Source organism: Orussus abietinus, unplaced genomic scaffold, assembly GCF_000612105.2.
Source record: "Orussus abietinus isolate OABI.00-Male unplaced genomic scaffold, Oabi_2.0 scaffold353, whole genome shotgun sequence".
Classification (NCBI taxonomy): domain Eukaryota; kingdom Metazoa; phylum Arthropoda; class Insecta; order Hymenoptera; family Orussidae; genus Orussus; species Orussus abietinus.
Window position 1 is genome coordinate 62,170 of NW_019394500.1, and position 19,341 is coordinate 81,510.

At 39.1% G+C, this 19,341-nt stretch overlaps 1 protein-coding gene across 6 annotated transcripts; it reads left to right on the plus strand.

Annotated features, from left to right (window-relative positions):
* Window positions 1-18,804, plus strand: LOC105701908. 6 transcript variants are annotated; one of them, XM_012429060.1, is made up of 4 exons: window positions 1-230; window positions 3,935-4,359; window positions 6,139-6,607; window positions 16,943-18,804. In XM_012429060.1, exons 2-4 carry the CDS (start codon window positions 3,985-3,987, stop codon window positions 17,218-17,220), a joined length of 1,122 nt encoding a protein of 373 aa, XP_012284483.1. In that variant the 5' UTR covers window positions 1-230; window positions 3,935-3,984; the 3' UTR covers window positions 17,221-18,804. The 6 variants fall into 6 exon arrangements, with proteins under 6 accessions (XP_012284483.1, XP_012284485.1, XP_012284486.1 ...); XM_012429062.2 differs by lacking the exon at window positions 1-230 and adding an exon at window positions 263-484; XM_012429063.2 differs by lacking the exon at window positions 1-230 and adding an exon at window positions 519-581.
* Window positions 18,805-19,341: the final 537 nt, after the last annotated feature.

Consider the following 19,341-nt stretch of genomic DNA (forward strand, 5'->3'; position numbering starts at 1 on the left):
TACCCCCACCCGTACGTCTCAGCTCCCCTAGGCAGTGCAAATCTCGGCGGATGCATGTTTTCTTAAGGGATTCTTCCCAAAGAACGACGCGTCGACGACGAAGGGATAGCCAAGTCGACCGAGATATAAGAACACCGCGTCGCGGGTGAAAGTACGCGCAGGAGAGGACGCACAACGTCTCTTGACCGATGCTCTGGTGATTGCGCTTCGTTTGACCCTGGAAAAATAAGGTGAATCGTCAAAGTTGTGTCCAAGTTGTTTCAGGAGCGGGAGGGGTAGTTGAGCCCTCGTGCCTTGAAGCGTCTCCCACGAAGGTTTCACCATTTTTACACAGCGCTTCGGAACTCCGCGGACGATATTCTCTCGCCTTCTCGGCTAACCTATATACAATCCCCAGCTAGTTTACTACCGAGCACGTGACTGTTCGCGAGGGTGCATCAGAGGATTCTTGCATTTCTCTTCATCCAGCCTCACTCCAGACCCAGTTTAGTCCAGCTTCGATTTTTTTCTTCTTTCGTTCCTTCGCGGCATTCGCTGTCGGAGCTTCTTTCTGGCTCTTTAGCCCGATGCTTTGTATCTCGGTTAGTTTACCGTTACCGTTACCAGGCACCGTTAAGTCATTAGCGGTGGCGATTAAGATGGAAATTAAGGCGTTCTGAACGCACGCCTACGTATGCGCACGCCGGTGCCGCCCCAGTCATTTTACCCTCGTTCTCCCCTTACCGTCACCCTTCTACTTCGGACCGCTTGTTTGCGATTTGTTGTCACCCTGAATTCTTACACTGTGACAGCCATGTTGTAGAACTTTTACGTCCTCCATGACTCCATGCTTCGATCTCAGGTTGCGCTTAGATCCGGAGGAATCCGAAGTCGGCGCGCTCGTCTACGACGCTTCCCTTTACTCCTTTGAAGCGTGTACGCCCTGATCTTGTATTTGCGGATAATCTTATTTTTATTCTCCCGTTTTCTCCTACATTTTGCCAACTAAACCATTTCCTTGTATATATTAAAACAACTTTATTGTTATTCATCGATGGATCGAACTAAGTTTAATTGATCACGTAGTCAAATTTAAAGGAATTATCGTCTAGCAGCTTTTATACAATTTTCATACTACCATTTCTTATTGCATCGCCATAGTTTCTGGATGTCTATTCATTTAAAAAGTATAATTACCGGTTCTTGTAGACCTTTAACGGGTGTACTGTGTTTTTATAGTTATCAATTTTCATAGTTTTATGTAGTTTTGGTATTTCTAGATCTTATCGGTTTGGTTGAACCAACGTTAATGGTGTTATTCTATTTAATATAACTTCTTTGATTTATTGATCAATTAATATCAATTTTTGTTTACTTGAATTAACCAAAAATTGCGCATTAGAAGTTAGGTAAAGTACATGTTTTGATAGTTTCTTTCATTGTTAGTTCTTATTACAAACGTCAGCTATTCAGTTTCTGTTGTACAAGGAAAATTGAACGTTCAAATATTTTGATGATTTAAAAATATAATACGAATAATGCTGTTCTGTTTCGTCCTTTTCTTATTTGTAACTTGTACTATATATTTTTATCCGTGATGTACTGCTTAGGTCTTTGTATGTAGATCTAGGATTGACAGGATTGATATTATAGTATAGTTGCCAATTTATGGACCTAGCATCAACAGAATTACTATTATAGCATAATATGGGGATCGACGTAGTATAGCGTAGTATAGCTGTCATGCAAGTTTTTAACTTACATCTCTTCATACACATGGACTATATCTCTATCACACTCCTAAATTCAGAATTTATTCGGTCTGGATCCTGTAGATTTCATGTCTATCACATTAATAAATATGCAAATCTAATTCCAAGTGTCTTGATCGACACTTAAATTTGGATTTACTGGATCTGGACCCGATAAATCCCAGATTTACGAGTACAATTAGTGAAGTGACAAGTCGAGTATTTTTACTCATTAAACTCAAGTGAAGCATGTATTCGAATCAACTCAAGTAATTTTTATTGTAACTCGAGTTATTAGTATAAACAAATGTGAGTACAAGGGTAACAGGGAGATCAAGTTAGTCGTATCGAGATACTAAACCTTATTTGTTTATTCGAGTAATCGTTATTTGAATTGATTTATGCACCAACTCGTCATTGACTCGAATCGTCCTGCCGAATATATTTGGCACTGAGTTGTCAACACAAGTTGGCAATGTTCAAATAACTCGAATCGCTGTTGATCAAGTTGTTTTACTTGCTATAGACTTTACTCGCCGCACCAAATGTATATGGCACAGAGTTACCGACTTGAGTCCAAATTCAAGTTGGCAATGCTTTCAAATTCAAGTAACTCGAGTTAGTAAAGTATTCGCCTTGTCACATCACTAAGTACAATGAAGATGAAGTCATGGATTAGTATTTTTATCTGAACTATTCTATAGTTATTTCTTACCTACAATGCTTCTTTATTTTTTCTCATTACTTGCCAGCTAATTTAAAATTGAGTAGGGATAATAATACTTTACAGTTTAGATAATAAATAAAATATAATTGTCAGATGCAATCAGATATTATTTATGTTATTACAGATTGTAGTGAAATTTATTGCTACAATTTTACATTTTATTGCATTATGATTTAAGCAACAAGCAAAGGGTAAAGCATGCTTATTAATGTAACATGTAGCAATTTAAATAAATTGCAACATGGCTTGGATATTACAAATTAGGCCCAATAAGCTGAGTTAATTTGTAATCTTATTACTAACCTTATTGACTAATATTCAGTGAGCAGTGCTCTTTTATTATTGTTCTGGTTTTATTTAAAAATGTTCAAATTCATTTTATAAAATATTGTAAACTATAATTCACTTTGTTTTTCCTTGTATTTTTACTAATTGTTGGGTAACAATATATGTATTACTGTTTGTGAAAGATCCACCATTGGAACTTTTTTTTTCTTCGACACCTTCCAGAATTTATTAATAATATTTCTCATATCATAGAATATGTGACACTAATTTAAATTTTTATATATATTTGTAACAACATGTAAAGTACTGTTTTGTTTTTAATTGCTTATTTTATCCGATAAAGTGCTATTAATTTCTTATTACATCAAGCTTCAAAATCTTCTATTACATCCTCTCAAACAATTGACATTAATCGTGTATATGTATGTTTTCCTAATATTTCACATTTATGAAAATTTGCAATATATTGAATCTTTTTTAGTATAGAGATTTACGTAAATATAGTACATGACATTTTGAATCATACTGTTTCAAATAAAATCTGTTTTACTTATTGAAAATAATTAAAAATTGTAAATTGGTAATTATCCTCTAAAATGGAAGTGTGTTCATTTATTTTTTGCATTATTGTATTTACGCATAGTTGATACATTGTTCTTTCATGTTAAACAAAGTAAAGTAGAATATAGTTGTAACAAACCTTTTTTATTTTATTGAATTTCTTTAAAAAAAGGAACACAAAGAGTTTTGAAATATAGCACATCATGAAAAGATAATTACGATTTTATTTTAGAGGTAAATAAGTAGCTGTAATTCATGGATGTGCTATAGAAATGTTTAAAATCTCAACAATTACTTAACCTTTTCAGTTTTGTGCATCTTACAACTAATTGCCATTTCTTTTAGTTTATGTTGAATAACGTTATAGAGATGCAGTAATTATTTCATCTACTTCCTATTACCCTAATGTTAAACAAGTAAAAGTGTTATACCATGTTATACATAGGTTATAATAGTTTCCCTGATCAACTCGTACCTTTTTGATATTGTATCTCGTACTTTTATAATGATGTTATTTTGAATCTGCTGTAATGTGAAACTTAATATTAATGTCATTGTGCATATTTATACTGTTCGATTATAATTTTGAATAACTATGCTTTAAACGTTTCCTTTGTTTTTTTACCAGAAAAATCGCAACTTTGGCCAACACACGTCAGACCTATTCAATTGCTTGAAATGGATTCTGGGATAAATTTGCCGAACCCAGGCAACTATCCTGGTGGAGATCGTCAACAATTCTGTGTTTCATGGAACTCCCATCAGTCGAACATGCACAATGCCTTTCCAAAGCTGTTGAGTTCAGAGCAATTCGTCGACGTTACTTTAGCTTGCGATGGTGGTTCGATAAAATGCCACAAGGTGGTACTCTCAGCTTGTAGTGATTATTTAGAGCGTTTACTGCTCGATATTCCATGTACCCATCCAATAATATTTTTGAGAGACATGCGAATGTGGGAACTTCAAGCATTGGTAGAGTTTATGTACCGAGGGGAGGTTTATGTTGAGCAACAACAACTTGCTAGGTTAATGCAAGCCGCAGATGCTTTACAGGTAAAATTTCACAGTACAATATTCAATAAACATTTAATTTATTTTTATTATCTTGATTCAGAGTATTTTATGCATATAATATTACAATTCAATGATTGTCTACACATTTTTTGAATATGTAATGTTCTGTAAAATTCAAGATATACAATCTAAAGTCCTAATTAGATTATGTTTAAGTTGAATCGCACAAAGATTGTTAAATATAAGTTTCTATTCAAATTAATATAACATATGGACATAAAAACTTCAGTTTTATTGTGCAAACACTTAAACGCATTATCACCAAACTTACACGTCTTTGAATTTCAATGAATTAATTGAATATTTAGTTCCATTATTACAAAATAGACCTATTTATTTGGTCGTTGTCGATAAAAAAGATTCTTCTAAATACCTACGTTACTGACGTTCGTATTTATATTGACAGCTGCGTCGAATTATATTGGGTATTGTACTAAATGGCATACTCCATATGTCGTTTCCGTATAATAATTATAAAGAAATAGTAGTAAAACTCCAGAAATCCTTTGGATTCGTGGTTTCCAATGCCCTAATTGACTACAAAATGCCACCCGGAGCCTTCTGTAATTTCAAGGCCAACTAAATGTTGTCTCCAAGACTTCGTATTCACATCGTTTTAGCACATCAGCGCATAAGACGTTTTTTTATCTTTATCCCGTTCAAATGCGAGTTTTTCAATTTGAATGTTTTAAATTGTTCGACAATTGTCCTTCTTTCATTTCTGATGTCAAAGCCTTCAATTATTAGGTATTAATCAAAATATGAGAGCTCGACGCCATGTTGGATTTGGTCTAAGCTAAGTGAAAAGAAGTTTTTTTTTCGAAAATCAAAAATTTGAGATTGTCAGGCTAATTTTTAAGTGTTCATGAGTCATTTGTCAAAGCTTCAGATAGTTCGGTCTATATTCTTACAAAAGTGTCTTATTAGAATCGATTGATTTGAAGGGCGTTTCACTTCATCTTAAGGTGATATGAAAGATTCAATCTATATATATTTGAGAAGTCAAATCGTTAATGAAAGTATTCTCCGAATTGTTTGTACCGACTCGTTTCAAATTTGACTACGAGAATATGGAGACCCTGAAGTAGGTCCTGAAACTCATGAGATTTCATTTTTCATACAAAATTTATTTATTTATCATGGACTAGAACTAATATGGCGTGACCCGTGCACGTTGTCGATGTTTTACGCTCCTTGAAGCTTAGAATAGAAAATTAAGAGTTTCAGGACCCAGCTCGAACAATTTAGAATGCCGTAGAAATGGCATATTACAGAGTCGGATGAGAAAATATGGAAAATACTTTCACCAACCATTGCAAGAGAATGCTGACTTGTCTCAGGGCTGACACGTGTTTATAGAGCAAAAATTTAGTTGCAGCTAAACGTCGCAGATGGCGACGTTAGTCCTAAACAATCGTTAGAATAATGAATTCACGGGATTTCGATAGTTTTACATTGATCTCTTCATCATTACTTTACTGAAATGACATATGGAACGCTTCAATTCGTATAATACTGAACGTAGACTGTAAAAGACTTCAACATAAATATAAATGTCGATAACCGGACACGTCAGCTTATGTTACCACTTAAGTACTCAAAATGACGTTACCCTCAAAAAGGGTATAGATGAATTTTAATGTATCGACCTCGATTAGATTTCTCAGCGCCTTTCATATCATCTTAAAACCATCCAGAATGAATAAAATAAGAGTATATTGAGAGGAATTCTAATATGTGTGATAAATTGTTTATTAGGTTCGCGGCTTGTCGACTCAAGGGAGAGAACAGACACAGCCTGAAAATAATCTCCAACCATCAAGTAGTCCTACAGAGACACCAATTTCATCCACAAAAGCTGCTGCACAAGGTGTCAAGACTGAAGATATGCGACCCAGTGATGCAAGTAATGCCAGCTCTCTCGAATGTCCGACTTCTGTAACACCTACTCCAACTAATAATCCGTCAGTCGCTGAAGGAACGACGACTACTGATGTTTCACAAAGTTCAAACTCGTCTAATTTTATGAACATGGAACATACCGAAGCATTGCAGCATCTAGAGAAAGCTCTTTGTGCCTGCGAAGCAACTCTTACGGAGACACAAGGGATGGTTAAAATGGAACCGGATGAACAATTTTCTCAGCAACTAGAAACAAAGCCCTTTACGATCAGCATGGTACCCGCCAGTAATTGTACTCCCAGCAGTCCATTCCCACCCATCGAAGGTAACGTCTATGTTCTTTTTTATGGCGCATTTACTTTTTTGTAAAATGACATTTTTTTTATTTATATGGAGATTGATATGTGATAAATTTTGATTACACGTTTACGTTGAACTATGTAGGGTGTTGGCAAAGAGTACTTAATTAATTGAGTTTCTAAAAATTTGTTTGTAATATTGCATTCTAACACCTGAGTGCCCCAATATCAGTACACTCCCTTGTCTTTTTTAATTAGCAACTTATCTTTCATGCTCACGAAATAAATATTTGCATGTGTATTCAACAGCAATCCTCTACAGCATAGCGATGTAGCATTACGCTTCAAGCGTCAATTGGCTGTGTGAACCTGGAATGCAGTTTGAGGCACAAACAAAATTAACGGGCTTATTGAAATATTTCAGTGATATAGACGTTTGTGTCATGTTGAGTTTTGTTTGTGGCATTTTTTTTTTTTTTTACTAAATCCAGGGCTATTCAAAAACAAACGAATTCCGAAATCATGGAAATTTGGATTCTTCTACTCTAATGAGTTCTCTGACGTTAGGAAAATTCAGAGCCCCCAAGAACCTCAAAAACGTTAAAATGACAATTTTCAAGATTTTTTTCCATGGCTTAGGCTTATCGCAGTGGCTTGCATTAATTTGCGCGAGTATATCGCGGGAAGTACTTATGCTCAGAATTTGTTGAGACCGATAGGAGTAGTCCTTGGCAGTGAACAAAAGTAAAGTCCTTAGAAACGTTAAAATCTTCCTTTTCACTATTTTTATGATTCTTTTTCTGTGGATCAAGTTTCCAGCAGTAGCTTGAGTTAATTTGCAGGCGTACCCTGGAGATAGTACTTGAACTCGGTATTTTTTTAAACCGATAGGTGTTGGCCTTGACAGTTAGGCAAATTCAGAGCTTCCCAAAACTTCAAAAATGTTAAAATGGTCATTTTCGGAATTTATTAATTTTTTTAACAGCTCTGGGTTTTGTAAAAAAAATGGCACAAACATCTACATCACAGAAACATTCCAATAAGCCTGCTAATTTTGTATGTGCCTCAAACTGCATTCCAGGTTCACATAGCCACGTTAATTTAATGGAATTTGAAGTTATATTTCAATTTTTTATAGATATTTTTATTTATTTTTATAACGATTAACATGTAGCTACTACATTTCAATATGTGTCAGTACACTGATTGTCATTTATGAAAAAACATTGTTAAAATTTTACCTTAATCATAAAATTGATCGGCGTCATTTCAATATTTAAATTCCAACTACACTCCAATCATCCAAGTAATTCATTACTTGTTATCGACTTCAGTGTTAACTTTAATTTATTCACTTTGCAGTGTTGCTCTCGCTTTTTATGCCTACACTTTAGAAGTATCAATTTTATCGTTTAATAGACAAGTCATATGTTGAACTTTAAAATAAAGAGACTCGGGAGGAAGTGTAAAGGTGGCTTCACACATAAAACGCGTAATTCTCGTGGCCAGTGTTGGATACAGAGGAGCAACGTGCATTCTTTAAAACCAAGTTGACGTGTCATCAGTGGCCAAGGTTGGGTAATTCCCCATTTTTCGAGATTTTTCACGTATATTACGTAAACAAAATAGTTTACCGGAGAAAATCGTAGAAAACCAATAAATTACGTTTCCAATATGAAGAATGTCGTAGATGGACGATTTACAGCATTGGCCAGGTTATAGACGTCTTTTAGCCCATATGTAAATACAGATATATTTTAAGGTGAAGTGAAACCCCTTCAAATCAGTCGATTCGAATACAACACTTTTTTTTAAGGGTATTAGACCAAACTGTCCGAAACTTTGACACATCACTCCTGATCATCTAAGAATTGTCCTGACACATTGAAAATTTGGAATTTTCAACAAAATTTTTTAACTCAACCAAGACCAGAACCAAAATGGCGTCGAGCTCTCATATTTCGATCAATATACAATCATCGAAGGCTCTGATATGAGAATCGAAAGAGTCAGGACAATTTTACGACAATTTAGAACCCTCTGGTAATCGATAAACTTGCATTTGAACGGGACAAAGGCAAAAAAAGTGTTCTATGTGCTTCTATGCTAAGACGATGGTAATACGAGGTCTCGGAGTAAAAATTTAATTGACCTGGAAATCACAGATGGCGCAGGGGGTCCCTCTGCAGTCAATTAGGGCCCCAGAAAGCACGAATCCAGAGGATTTCTGGAGTTTTACTTCGATTTCTTTATAATTATTATACGAAAACGACAGGTGGAGTATGCCATTTGGAACAATACCCAATATAATTCGATCCAGCTGTCAATATAAAAACGAACGTCGGGAACGTAGGCATTTAGAAAAATCTTCTTTATCGACGTCGACCAAGTTCCTCGACGTGTTTCACTTCACCTAAAGGAACAATAAATTAATTTGGCGCTTGTACTCAAAATTCTTTAGAATTTGTCGTTTTCAATTTGGCGGATTCCACAGTATGTATGATATATGTATTCGCAAAGTTAACGTCTTGTACCGTACATGTAAATATGTAAAAATTGTTAAGGAATTATTAATCTAGCGCTTGTGTTTAAAATTTTTTCGATTTAACCATGTTTAAAATCAAATTTCTACCTGGGTTTATTATTTTATATTTAGAAATAGAAGAGCATGATATACTTTATGCTTACGTAGAAAACTAAAGACGTATTATATGTTGTAATATGCACATAGAAAACCACGTATATTACATGATGTATTATACTTACCCAACCCTGTCAGTGGGTACTGGCGTTACACGTCTTCCCGTGCATGTGATGTTAACCTATAAGCGCATTTCCTTGCACGTGAAATGACGAATGACAGCGCGCAATTGCGGAGACTATTCTATAGAGGTGCTCGATTCCGATTTGATTCTTTTAACCCTTTCGTTACGAGCGCCGACTATAATCGGCACACATGCAACGACCTTTGTGTACGAGCGCCGACTTTAGTCGGTACAAGTTCTGCCATATCTGTTGAGTATGTTTTGATTGTATTGACCCGTATTGGATTACTCATACTGAAAGTACATTTTGAACGTACGTAACACAGTTTGGCTATCGAATCGAGATGAGAAGACCAACTATTGGTATAACTTTTATTTTCTTAAAAGTTCAAGGTTATACTTTTATTTAGAAATTTAATAATGGAATAATACGGCAAAACAGTTGCTATTTGAGCCGCTCAGTGCACACATCAACTAACTCCACTTTTTGAAAAATCTTCAATTTAGGTGTCAAAGCACTTGGTATAGTCCTAACTTTTTATATTTATAATATCTTTCCCGATTAATGGAGATTAACACCATTAAACGGCAAAATTTTTTTGGGCATTGAATAATAAGTAATTTATTTCAGAAGCCATTTTGATTAACTCCATACTCTAATGTAAATCGTAGACGAATACCTGGCAGTATAGTATTATTGGATTATCTGTTGCGGCCGTACATCGACGCTTTTTTTTTTAAACAGCCGAAGATGCTTTTCCCCTTTCAACGATATGAGTAATAAAATCGCATCAGCAAACAGATAGAAAGAAGCGCAATGCAGACGGTAGTTAGTATAACGGTGATCTCTCCCGCTGAATGTTACCGTATACTTCACCAATATTACACGGACTACATATTTTTTGGTCTTTTCAACATTACTCCCTGATTGTTTTTAAAGAACTAAATATTATACCGTTATAATCAAGATGAGTGAAACTAATAACAATATGGATGTGGTACAAATTCCCCAACAAACCCATCGATTGGGAGAAAAAGAAGTCGTAATCCTGATAAATGGGCACGAAATTTACAAAAGCATAACGGAACAAAAAGTTTGGCATACAGGAATAGGGGAGGAAATTTAATACCTGCAAAAACATTTGTCGATATAAAATGCAGACGATTATTTTTTGGCTATTCTTTCTTATTAATTTTATATACCGTTAGACGAAAACTATAACTGTATTTATGTATTCTACATTATATATTTGAAGTTATATTATAATAGGAATTTTAAAAAAGAATCTACATTACTTCATCGCATTTCTCAACTTTTTGTTTTATGGAGTTAATCAATGTATGCACTGAGCGGCTCATTTAACACTTAGAAAAGTGTACATACAAAAGGCAGTCAAGGAGGCGTTGTTCGTGTGGAAGACGTAAGTTCGAGTACCGAAGACTGCCGTCGCGCAATGCGCACCCTTTGGGCGCAGTGTCGTGTTCAGTGGCGATTGTCTGGCAGGGCGGACTGCCGCAATGAGAGGGTTAATAAAGGAAATCGATTTTTAAGGTGATATGAAAGGGTTCTATACATATATATAAAACGTCAAAATATTTATAAAACTTTTCTTAAAACTGGGTGCACCAAATAATTTGAAACTTTAACACGTGATTATGGAGGCCCTAAAGAAGAATGCGATGCTCCTGACATTTCATTTTTCAAACAAAATTCTTTTTTATTTAGCCTAGACTTGAACTAAAATCACAATATTTTGAAAAAAATGAAATTTCACGACTATCGCGTTCTTCTTTAGAGCCTCCGTAATCTCATGCTAAAGTTTTAAATCATTCGGTGCACCCACAGTTTGGAGAAATGTTTTATAAATATTTTGACGGGCTATATATGTAGAATGACCCTATCATATCGCCTTAATTCTTTACTTGTCGATCTTTCGGGGATTGGATTCGTTACTCTAAGAATCGAAAAACCTATTTTTCTGCCTCATTCTTGTCTACCACACTATATCTGTTAAGATATCATGAGATGGTCATCATCCAGGGTGTAATAGAACTGGCAATCACGGTTTATACAGCGCTGTCCTTGTTGAAAAAGGAGTCGAAAATTCTTGTATTATTTTTTTCCTACAGTGCATAAATGTCCTGCAATAATTAATTGAAGCACAGCCGATCAATGGCGTTCCCCTCTGTAAATGTTCTTAAAGAAAAAATTTAGTTGTCGCTAGATGGTGCCGTTGACCGATTAGAGTATCAAAAGTCATGGATCAAAGGGGTTTCTTTGGTTTTACTTCGATCTCTTTAAAATCGTTCTAGTGAAATGACAGGTGTAACAAATCTTGATATATCAGACTGCGAGGGCTTCGGTTTCGGATTGACCGTGTTGTTCCCGGAGATCGGGCTTTTTCTTCATAGCCGTCCAACTACTTCTTATCTCCCTATATTGATGTCTCAGGTATGCAGAGTCCCTCTTGAACGTCTTAATTGGGGAATCCTTTTCCAACATTTTTCATGCCTCGCATGAGCACCAGTTTTTTTTTTCAAAGCGCCACTTTTGAACCCGGACACCATTTGTTTCGTACATCTGCCGCTGCCCTTCCAGAGATGTGGTCACTTGATCATTTCGGAATGTTGCAATCTCCCGATCACGCCACTTCTGTTGGGGGCTAACCCCAACACCTTCCGGTCTTACGCAGTTGAATCCCCCCTGGGTCTGAGGACACCCGGGCTCTCACATGGCATCAATCGGTCCGAACTCTACAGCCTCTGCCTGGTCTTACAAACCTCGCTGGTCCCGGTCATTCTTCATGTTGAACGCTTCGCTCCGGTCTCAAACACCCTCCTAGAGTCTTTGAGTACGACTGCTGAACACCAGTCTGTCGCGTTAGTCGCCCCGTGTTTTTTTTTCCTTTTTTTTTTCCTTTTATCTCAATCCACAGATAAGCAGTCGCTTACGATCTTATCCACCCATCGTTGGAGCTTCCTCTCCATTCTCCCCATAGGCGTTGGCAACATTCTCTCCTGTGATACGGAAGTGATCCTAATCTGCGTCAACTTAGTTTAGAGCCAACCGTATCACCCCCCCACACACACACACACACGCACACACCCACACCTCGTCCGAATATCAGGAACCCGGATTTGCCCGTCCTTGCCCAAATTTGTGACACTAAACGGCTCCTCTTAGCCACACGTTTCTCGGCAAAGTATAGTCGACAGTTAATACCAAATCATCGATCTTTAACGGTGGATTTTCAATGTTTAAACGTTTCCTAGGGGGTAAGGTTGGCAAATATTCCCTTATCCATCTGTTCCAATAGTGATCAGCCAGTCGTTGGGCGATACGCCACAATTTTGCGGAGGCACAGATCGACTTCACCGAACCGACCTGGGACCGCTCCCCCCGAGGAGGAACCCACCAAAAAATGATTGGGCATGAGGATTTCCTCGCTTGGTGATCAACGGAGACGGGAATAAGTAGGCGGCTGTTAATTGTGTGTCCTGCTTCGACTAATCGGGTAGCCAATATTACCTTTCGTGGGACCCTACCTTTGAGCATGGATTTCAGCGCTATCTGTACGCTAGGTACAAGTCTTTCTCAACTACCTCATGAAAAGGAACCTTCAGTAACTTACCATTTGCCTTTTCACTGGTGTCGCAGAAGATGTGTATCTCAGTGTCTACAGCGTATTGTCTATGTTGTGTATAATATAGGGGTATTTTCCAAGGTTCCAATCCCCGCAACTCGTCCAGCTATCTCCTCCACTTAGCATATTCGGGATCCTTAAGGTGAAGTGAAACACACTTCAAATCAGACGATTCGAATACAACATTTTTTTTTTAAGAGTATTGGACCAAACTGTCCGAAACTTTGACACATCACTCCTGATCATCTAAGAATTGTCCTGACACATTCAAAATGTGGATTTTTCAAAAAAATTTTTTAACTCAGCCCAGACCAGAACCAAAATGGCGTCGAGCTCTCATATTTCGATCAATATACAATTATCGAAGGCTCTGGTATGAGAATCGAAAGGGTCAGGACAATTTTACGACACTTTAGAACACTCTGGTAATCGATAAACTCGCATTTGAACGGGATAAAAGCTAAATAAGTGTTGTATGCGCTTCTATGCCAAAACGATGATAATACGAAGTCTCGGAGTGAATATTTAATTGACCTGGAAATCACAGATGGCGCAGGGAGTTCCTCTGCAATCAATTAGGGCCCCAGAAAGCATGAATCCAGAGGATTTCTAGAGTTTTACTTCGATTTCTTTATAATTATTGTACGAAAACGACATGTGGAGTATGCCATTTGGTACAATACCCAATATAATTCGACACAGCTGTCAATATAAAAACGAACATCGGCAACGTAGGCATTTAGAAAAGTCTTCTTTATCGACGTCGATCAAGTTCCTCGACGTGTTTCACTTCACCTTAAGAGAGTCATCCCAAGATATGCCGCTTCACCAGACGTCTTGCAGGAGGACCTGTCCGCATATGGGGAATGCTCTTAAAAAGTCTTGTGGATCGAAGACGGACAATCAACCGCAATATGTCGCGTTTCGTGGAGCGCTGCGTACTATTTTTTATTTCGGTCGAGATGCGCTTTATGCTCGTGTCAAAGGCCACCATGTCCCGGATCGAATTCCACCGGAATCCCAGCATCCTTTTCACGATATGTTTGTCCAGCGTGTGGGTATCTGTTTCGATTGAGAGTTAGTCGGCGACCATAACCTACTACGTCTCCTTGTCGCAGAGATTGAATGGGCAGCGCCATGTTTCGCACAGTTCGTACGTTTGTGATGTGGTGCATGGAGTTTTGCCATTCCACCCCTTGCCGAGGTTATGTAAAAGACCACCCGTTGGCAGTTGAGATCCTGGGAGCTCACGTTGCCTGTTCCTTGTATGACCACTGGATCTCGCGGTCCATCGGTTCCTCTCCTCTCTTTAGCAGTACATGTCCCACATTCTTTGATCTGGCATTCAGCGTCACCTCCTGGTTTGTCGAATTCCCACTCGACCCCACCGACGGTCCCGGACTGGCTGGCCCAGAGAACTCGACCCTCCGTGGAAGTGATTGTAGTAACGGGTGATGCGTTCTTCCGCACCCCTAGTTCTTACATTTGGAAACACGACACTTAAAACGTTTGCACTTTTCCAGTAGACATCGAAAGCATACAGCCTTTTTTGACCCAATTTCAACGTTGGTCGACCGTCAAGACTTGGAATTTGCTGCAAACTGGTATGACATGTTGCGTGTTTCTACAATATCCACACTTCCCTTTATCCTGTGTAGTGCGGACTGTTACCGCTAGGTCCCGGGTTTTCTAGCCAAACCTTTTCGACTACGGTTAGGATTGCGTCAGATTTTTTTCTCTGTTATCGTCCACAACATTTGCTAGCTGACTTTATTACCTGTTCAGGTTGTTCGCTCCAGCGTTGGGTTAAAGAAGTGATCCCAGCTTTGCAAGTCATCTCGGCTTCCTGTATTAAGAAGCAACACGGGCTCACTATTCTTGGTCTCTCGCCGAACACATCGTTACACAGGAATCTATTGAACAGATGTATCATTGGGGCTGATAATTTCTCTAAAATCCGCTGAGCCCAATCGGGGTTGTGCAGGTACCCCGTGTGATTCATCGATTGCATAGTGACGACATAGTTTTTGATCTTGGTGGCTAGACCACCACCTTGTGAACAGATTTTCGGCATCTTTTCAATCTCCTGTACAAGTTTGCGCATGACAATGTTCACGTCATTTATTTCTTGTTGTTTTCACCCTCGTCGATGATTGATCGGCTACCTGGTCTCGTTCTTCTTGCAGTTCTCCATGAGATATCCATGATCATGCTTCGGTTAATCCATGAGATATTCATGATCATGCTTCGGTAATAAGGTTCGTCAGGGCCATCAGCCCGGGTTAGGCATGGGATACCTGTCGGGATGCCTGTCTCGCATGAGACCCGCCGGCACTCAGCCAATCCGTCTCACTTATGAAACACCTCCGACAATCAGCCAGCCCATCTCACTTACGAGACATCTCCGGTACTCAGCCACTCGTCTCACTTCGGAGACCTCCGGCACACAGTCCCGCATCCCACTTCAGAGACCCCTCGGCATAGGACCTCCGCCCGCGGGTGATTCCTCAGCTATCCAACCTCCACTCTCGATATAGAGACCTTTCGGCACACAGAATGCCCCCGCACGCAGGAAGGCTCTCAGCCCCCGGACCGGCATGATCGGGGCAAGATCCATCCCCGACTCGGCTTCACACCCACGAAAACCGGACACGGACACATGAACGTGGAGTTAGACTCTCACCGAACACGCCACATACGGCTGGACCGGGGCACGGATACGCGAACCCATGGGGTGCGCCACACACCGAGGCACCCACCAGTACCGGTCCCGTGAACCGAGTATCCTGGACTATGCCTACCCCGTATCGACTCCACCCGGCTAACGAAACCCCCAAACCGATTCGGCATCGCTCAGCCACCGGATTTGGATGCGGACACATGAACGTGGATGTTCTGCGACACTAAACCAGCTCGTGATTGTCAGTCAAACCCCGAGGGTCGTAAATCCTCGGGCTGGGGAAGACGGGCTCGAATAGTGTTTTGCTGAAGGGGGAATTAACCGCCAGCAGCTGGTTTCGCGTTTTGAATGAAAATATTCCGGATTTTAGTAACACAATAGACTATATTTCCTTTACGGACAAGGGAAGATGCGTGATTTTACGACGTTGCTCAGTTGACTCGGCAACTGGTCTTTCGGTTTGCGTTGACTCGGCAACGAAATGATCAAGTTCTCAGTTGACTCGGCAACTGGACTTTTTGGACGTTGACTCGGCAACGTTTTTGAGATCCGATGTTGTCTCGGCAACTTTCGGTTGGTATCTGATTTTTACAAAATTCTTAAAAAGTATCCGAATGCGGAGTTCTCCCTCCAACTCGGTGGAGGGAGGAAGTCGGACCTTGAGTCGAGCATTCTCATTGGCAGGGAAAAATTCCCGAAGGGTTTCCGCCCTCGAAGGCACCCGCGAAACGGCCGGTCACGTAGGCCGCGGATTCGCGGAAAAAACCCTCGAGTGACGTTTGGTCGCCAGAAGCGGGCTTCGGAATTTTTAGAAAGTTAAAAAATCTGTTCACCAGACGTCGTCTCGTACCTTCGGCGAAAACCCTCGAAAAGAGACCCTTTGAGAATGCTCGGACTCAAGTTTTATTGCCCCCCTTTCGAGGATGGCTCGGGTCCTTCGGTACACGTGGGAAGGACCTCGAGTTTCCGTGGGCCTTGACTCGAGCGATTATAAAAGATTAAGTTTATACTAATAATTAACGCGGATGGGCTATCGACGCTCCAGTGGAGATAGACTCGACACAAAACACGCTGCCTACCGCCGGATCGGGGCGCGATTACCTGAACTCACGGAGCACAGCTCAACATGGGGCGCGCCACACACTCAGACACTCGGTAGCACTCGGTAGCTATCCGGAGGGGAAAATTATTTCAGCACCAAAATGTTTAAATACATGGACAATATGTACAGTGTAATCACATTGTACCTCATAAAATAACTTTGTGTTTTAGGATATCAAAGACGACAACGGCGTTCGGAGCAAGAGTTGAAGCAGGCTTCGGATATGGTGGCGCGCGGCATGACGTTTCAAGTGGCATCAGAAAAATATAAAATCCCAATCAGTACAATACGATTCTACATGGTTCGAAAAGGGATCTTGCAGAGGCGAAAACGTGGACGTGGATCGAGCAACGTCAACGTATCCGGTCAACCAGACAGTCCTGCAAGCCCGCCATTTCACATGATGAATTATCGCCTGCCTGAAAGCCTAAATTCCAGCTTACCGTAGTCTTGTGCAAAAATTAGTGAGTTCTATACTTCCAGACCTCAGTTGAAACCGTAACAATTGAGTGTCGATGCGTTTAAGCTGTTTCGGGCCGATTATTTTCAATGGTTTGATCAACTCACCCTGAGTTACCAATTCGTAGCTTCACCAGTTTCAGATACCAGATAGTGCTCCGATGTCTCTCTCGAAGAAAACGTCACACTTGCAAGATTTAAGTTAATGATGTAAACCGATTTACCAAAACATTTACGCTGCATATATATTTGTTCATGATAGATGTGACCTAAGTCTCGAACATCCCCACCCGTGTACATATAAAGTTCATATACTGTTATTCAGACACAGCATCGGGTAATCAGTATTGCACGAAACTATGCTTTAATTGAATTGTGCCACGCTTCCTTAATTATATATAATGAAACGGAAAAATTCAGTGTTGCATCAAAAAATCCAACAACTTAATTTCTTGTTTGACACAAGTACTCGTTATTTATAGTAAGTATGCGTAAGTTGAAAACAAAATGATGGTGCTCTTGAAAGTCTTAAATTATATGGATTTCCACTAACAAATGAAACATTCGCTAACTTTCATTATTATACTCTTAAGTTTTTCTTTGGTCTGCACGGGGCGGTCGAACGTTGTTTTGGTCCTGTCAATGTCACGTATGCATACATTGAACAAGTTCATGATTAAATTGGTGATCACAAAAGAATAAGTACTAACTTCACTATTGGCAGCGCTGAGCGACTTCGTAAGCACTTTGAGGACGTACTCCGTACTGATCGGTTACATACATCACATGTATAATATTAGACAAAATATTGCATTTATTACTTCACTCCTTCGATGAGTAATCGTATTTGCATTTACCAAATAATTTATTTCATATCTCAGTATTTAATTATTTTGCCCGGATCATGTTAAGAGACTCGTATCAGAAAACCGGTTGCACGATATTGATTTCTTTATGCTGTGATCAAAAACAATTAATTCACGTTTCTTTTTTAACCATATTACAATTTTTCACCAAATACCGATTCAATTGAAGCGACTGACCGCTTAAACCACGATTATCTAATTGCTTTTGTTTATTTATGTAGCTCTTTGATCCAATAGGAAAAAAAATCATTAAATGTCTATCACTTAATCTGTTTGGAAGAATCTCTTTTCATTTAATAATCGTCAGTTATTATGCTTATGAATTGCAAATGTATACCCATAAAATGTCGACAAACGATTGTCTGTATATTAATTTTGACGCGTTACTTTACAAAGTATAGTGTTCATGTTTCTTAGCCTGAAATATCACTTGGCAAGGCGGGTTATCTCGCTGTCGACGTTGATACCTCGATTTTACAGTGGGCAAATAATCGTCCCTTGCAATTGAACGATAACTTAGGAAATGGCACTTAGCTTCCAGTTACGATGAATATTTTTCTAGAAAATTTTATTAAGGAAAGTAAGTTCTTGCTATCCGTATTAATTCATACCCTGTACACTTTAATGACACACAGCAGTGGAGCTGGATTTGTTCAGAATTTCACGTAAGCCAAGACAGGTATGATACGAGCAGAGATGAGCGGGGAGATGTTTCACGCCATTGTCGAAAGGGAGGCACGGCTCCTTAGCGCCGTGGAACTGCTTTCAAAGGAGCGAAATTTTATCAATCGGTAAAAAAAATCGCGTCAGCAGATTTCAAATACAGCACAGTATCGATAGAATGAAGTCATCGCCTTTTCGTTTTTAGTATCAGGGTCAAAGTAGGTTGGGAAAGAAGACTACGAATACCAAATAAAGTTATTATGTTGATTACATACGGATGATTGTGATTACGATGCAGCATCCACTTATACCCTGTTTTACCGATCATGAAGATTTCGCCCCTTTGAAAGTAGTTCCAATTTTTACAAAAGGGTAAAGGGCGCAGAGGGCGCCAGGGGGCCGTGCCTCCCTTTCAAATAATGGCGTAAAACATCTCCCCGCTCATCTCTGGTACGAGATATAGTCAGAAGCAGGAAATCGTGATGTATGTAGTATAATGCTTTTTACTTACTAGGGTACAAAATGGGAAAGATGTTTCGGTTTCCCTGCGTAACACGAGGAGCTACCGTTATCGTCCTTAA

Excerpts from the sequence above, each read along its gene's own strand:
- LOC105701908 (XM_012429060.1), top strand. The coding sequence starts at position 3,985 with ATGGATTCTGGGATAAATTTGCCGAACCCAGGCAACTATCCTGGTGGA. Across the intron at positions 4,360-6,138 it reads AAGCCGCAGATGCTTTACAG|GTTCGCGGCTTGTCGACTCA; the intron begins GTAAAATTTCAC and ends ATTGTTTATTAG. Across the intron at positions 6,608-16,942 it reads TCCATTCCCACCCATCGAAG|GATATCAAAGACGACAACGG; the intron begins GTAACGTCTATG and ends TTTGTGTTTTAG.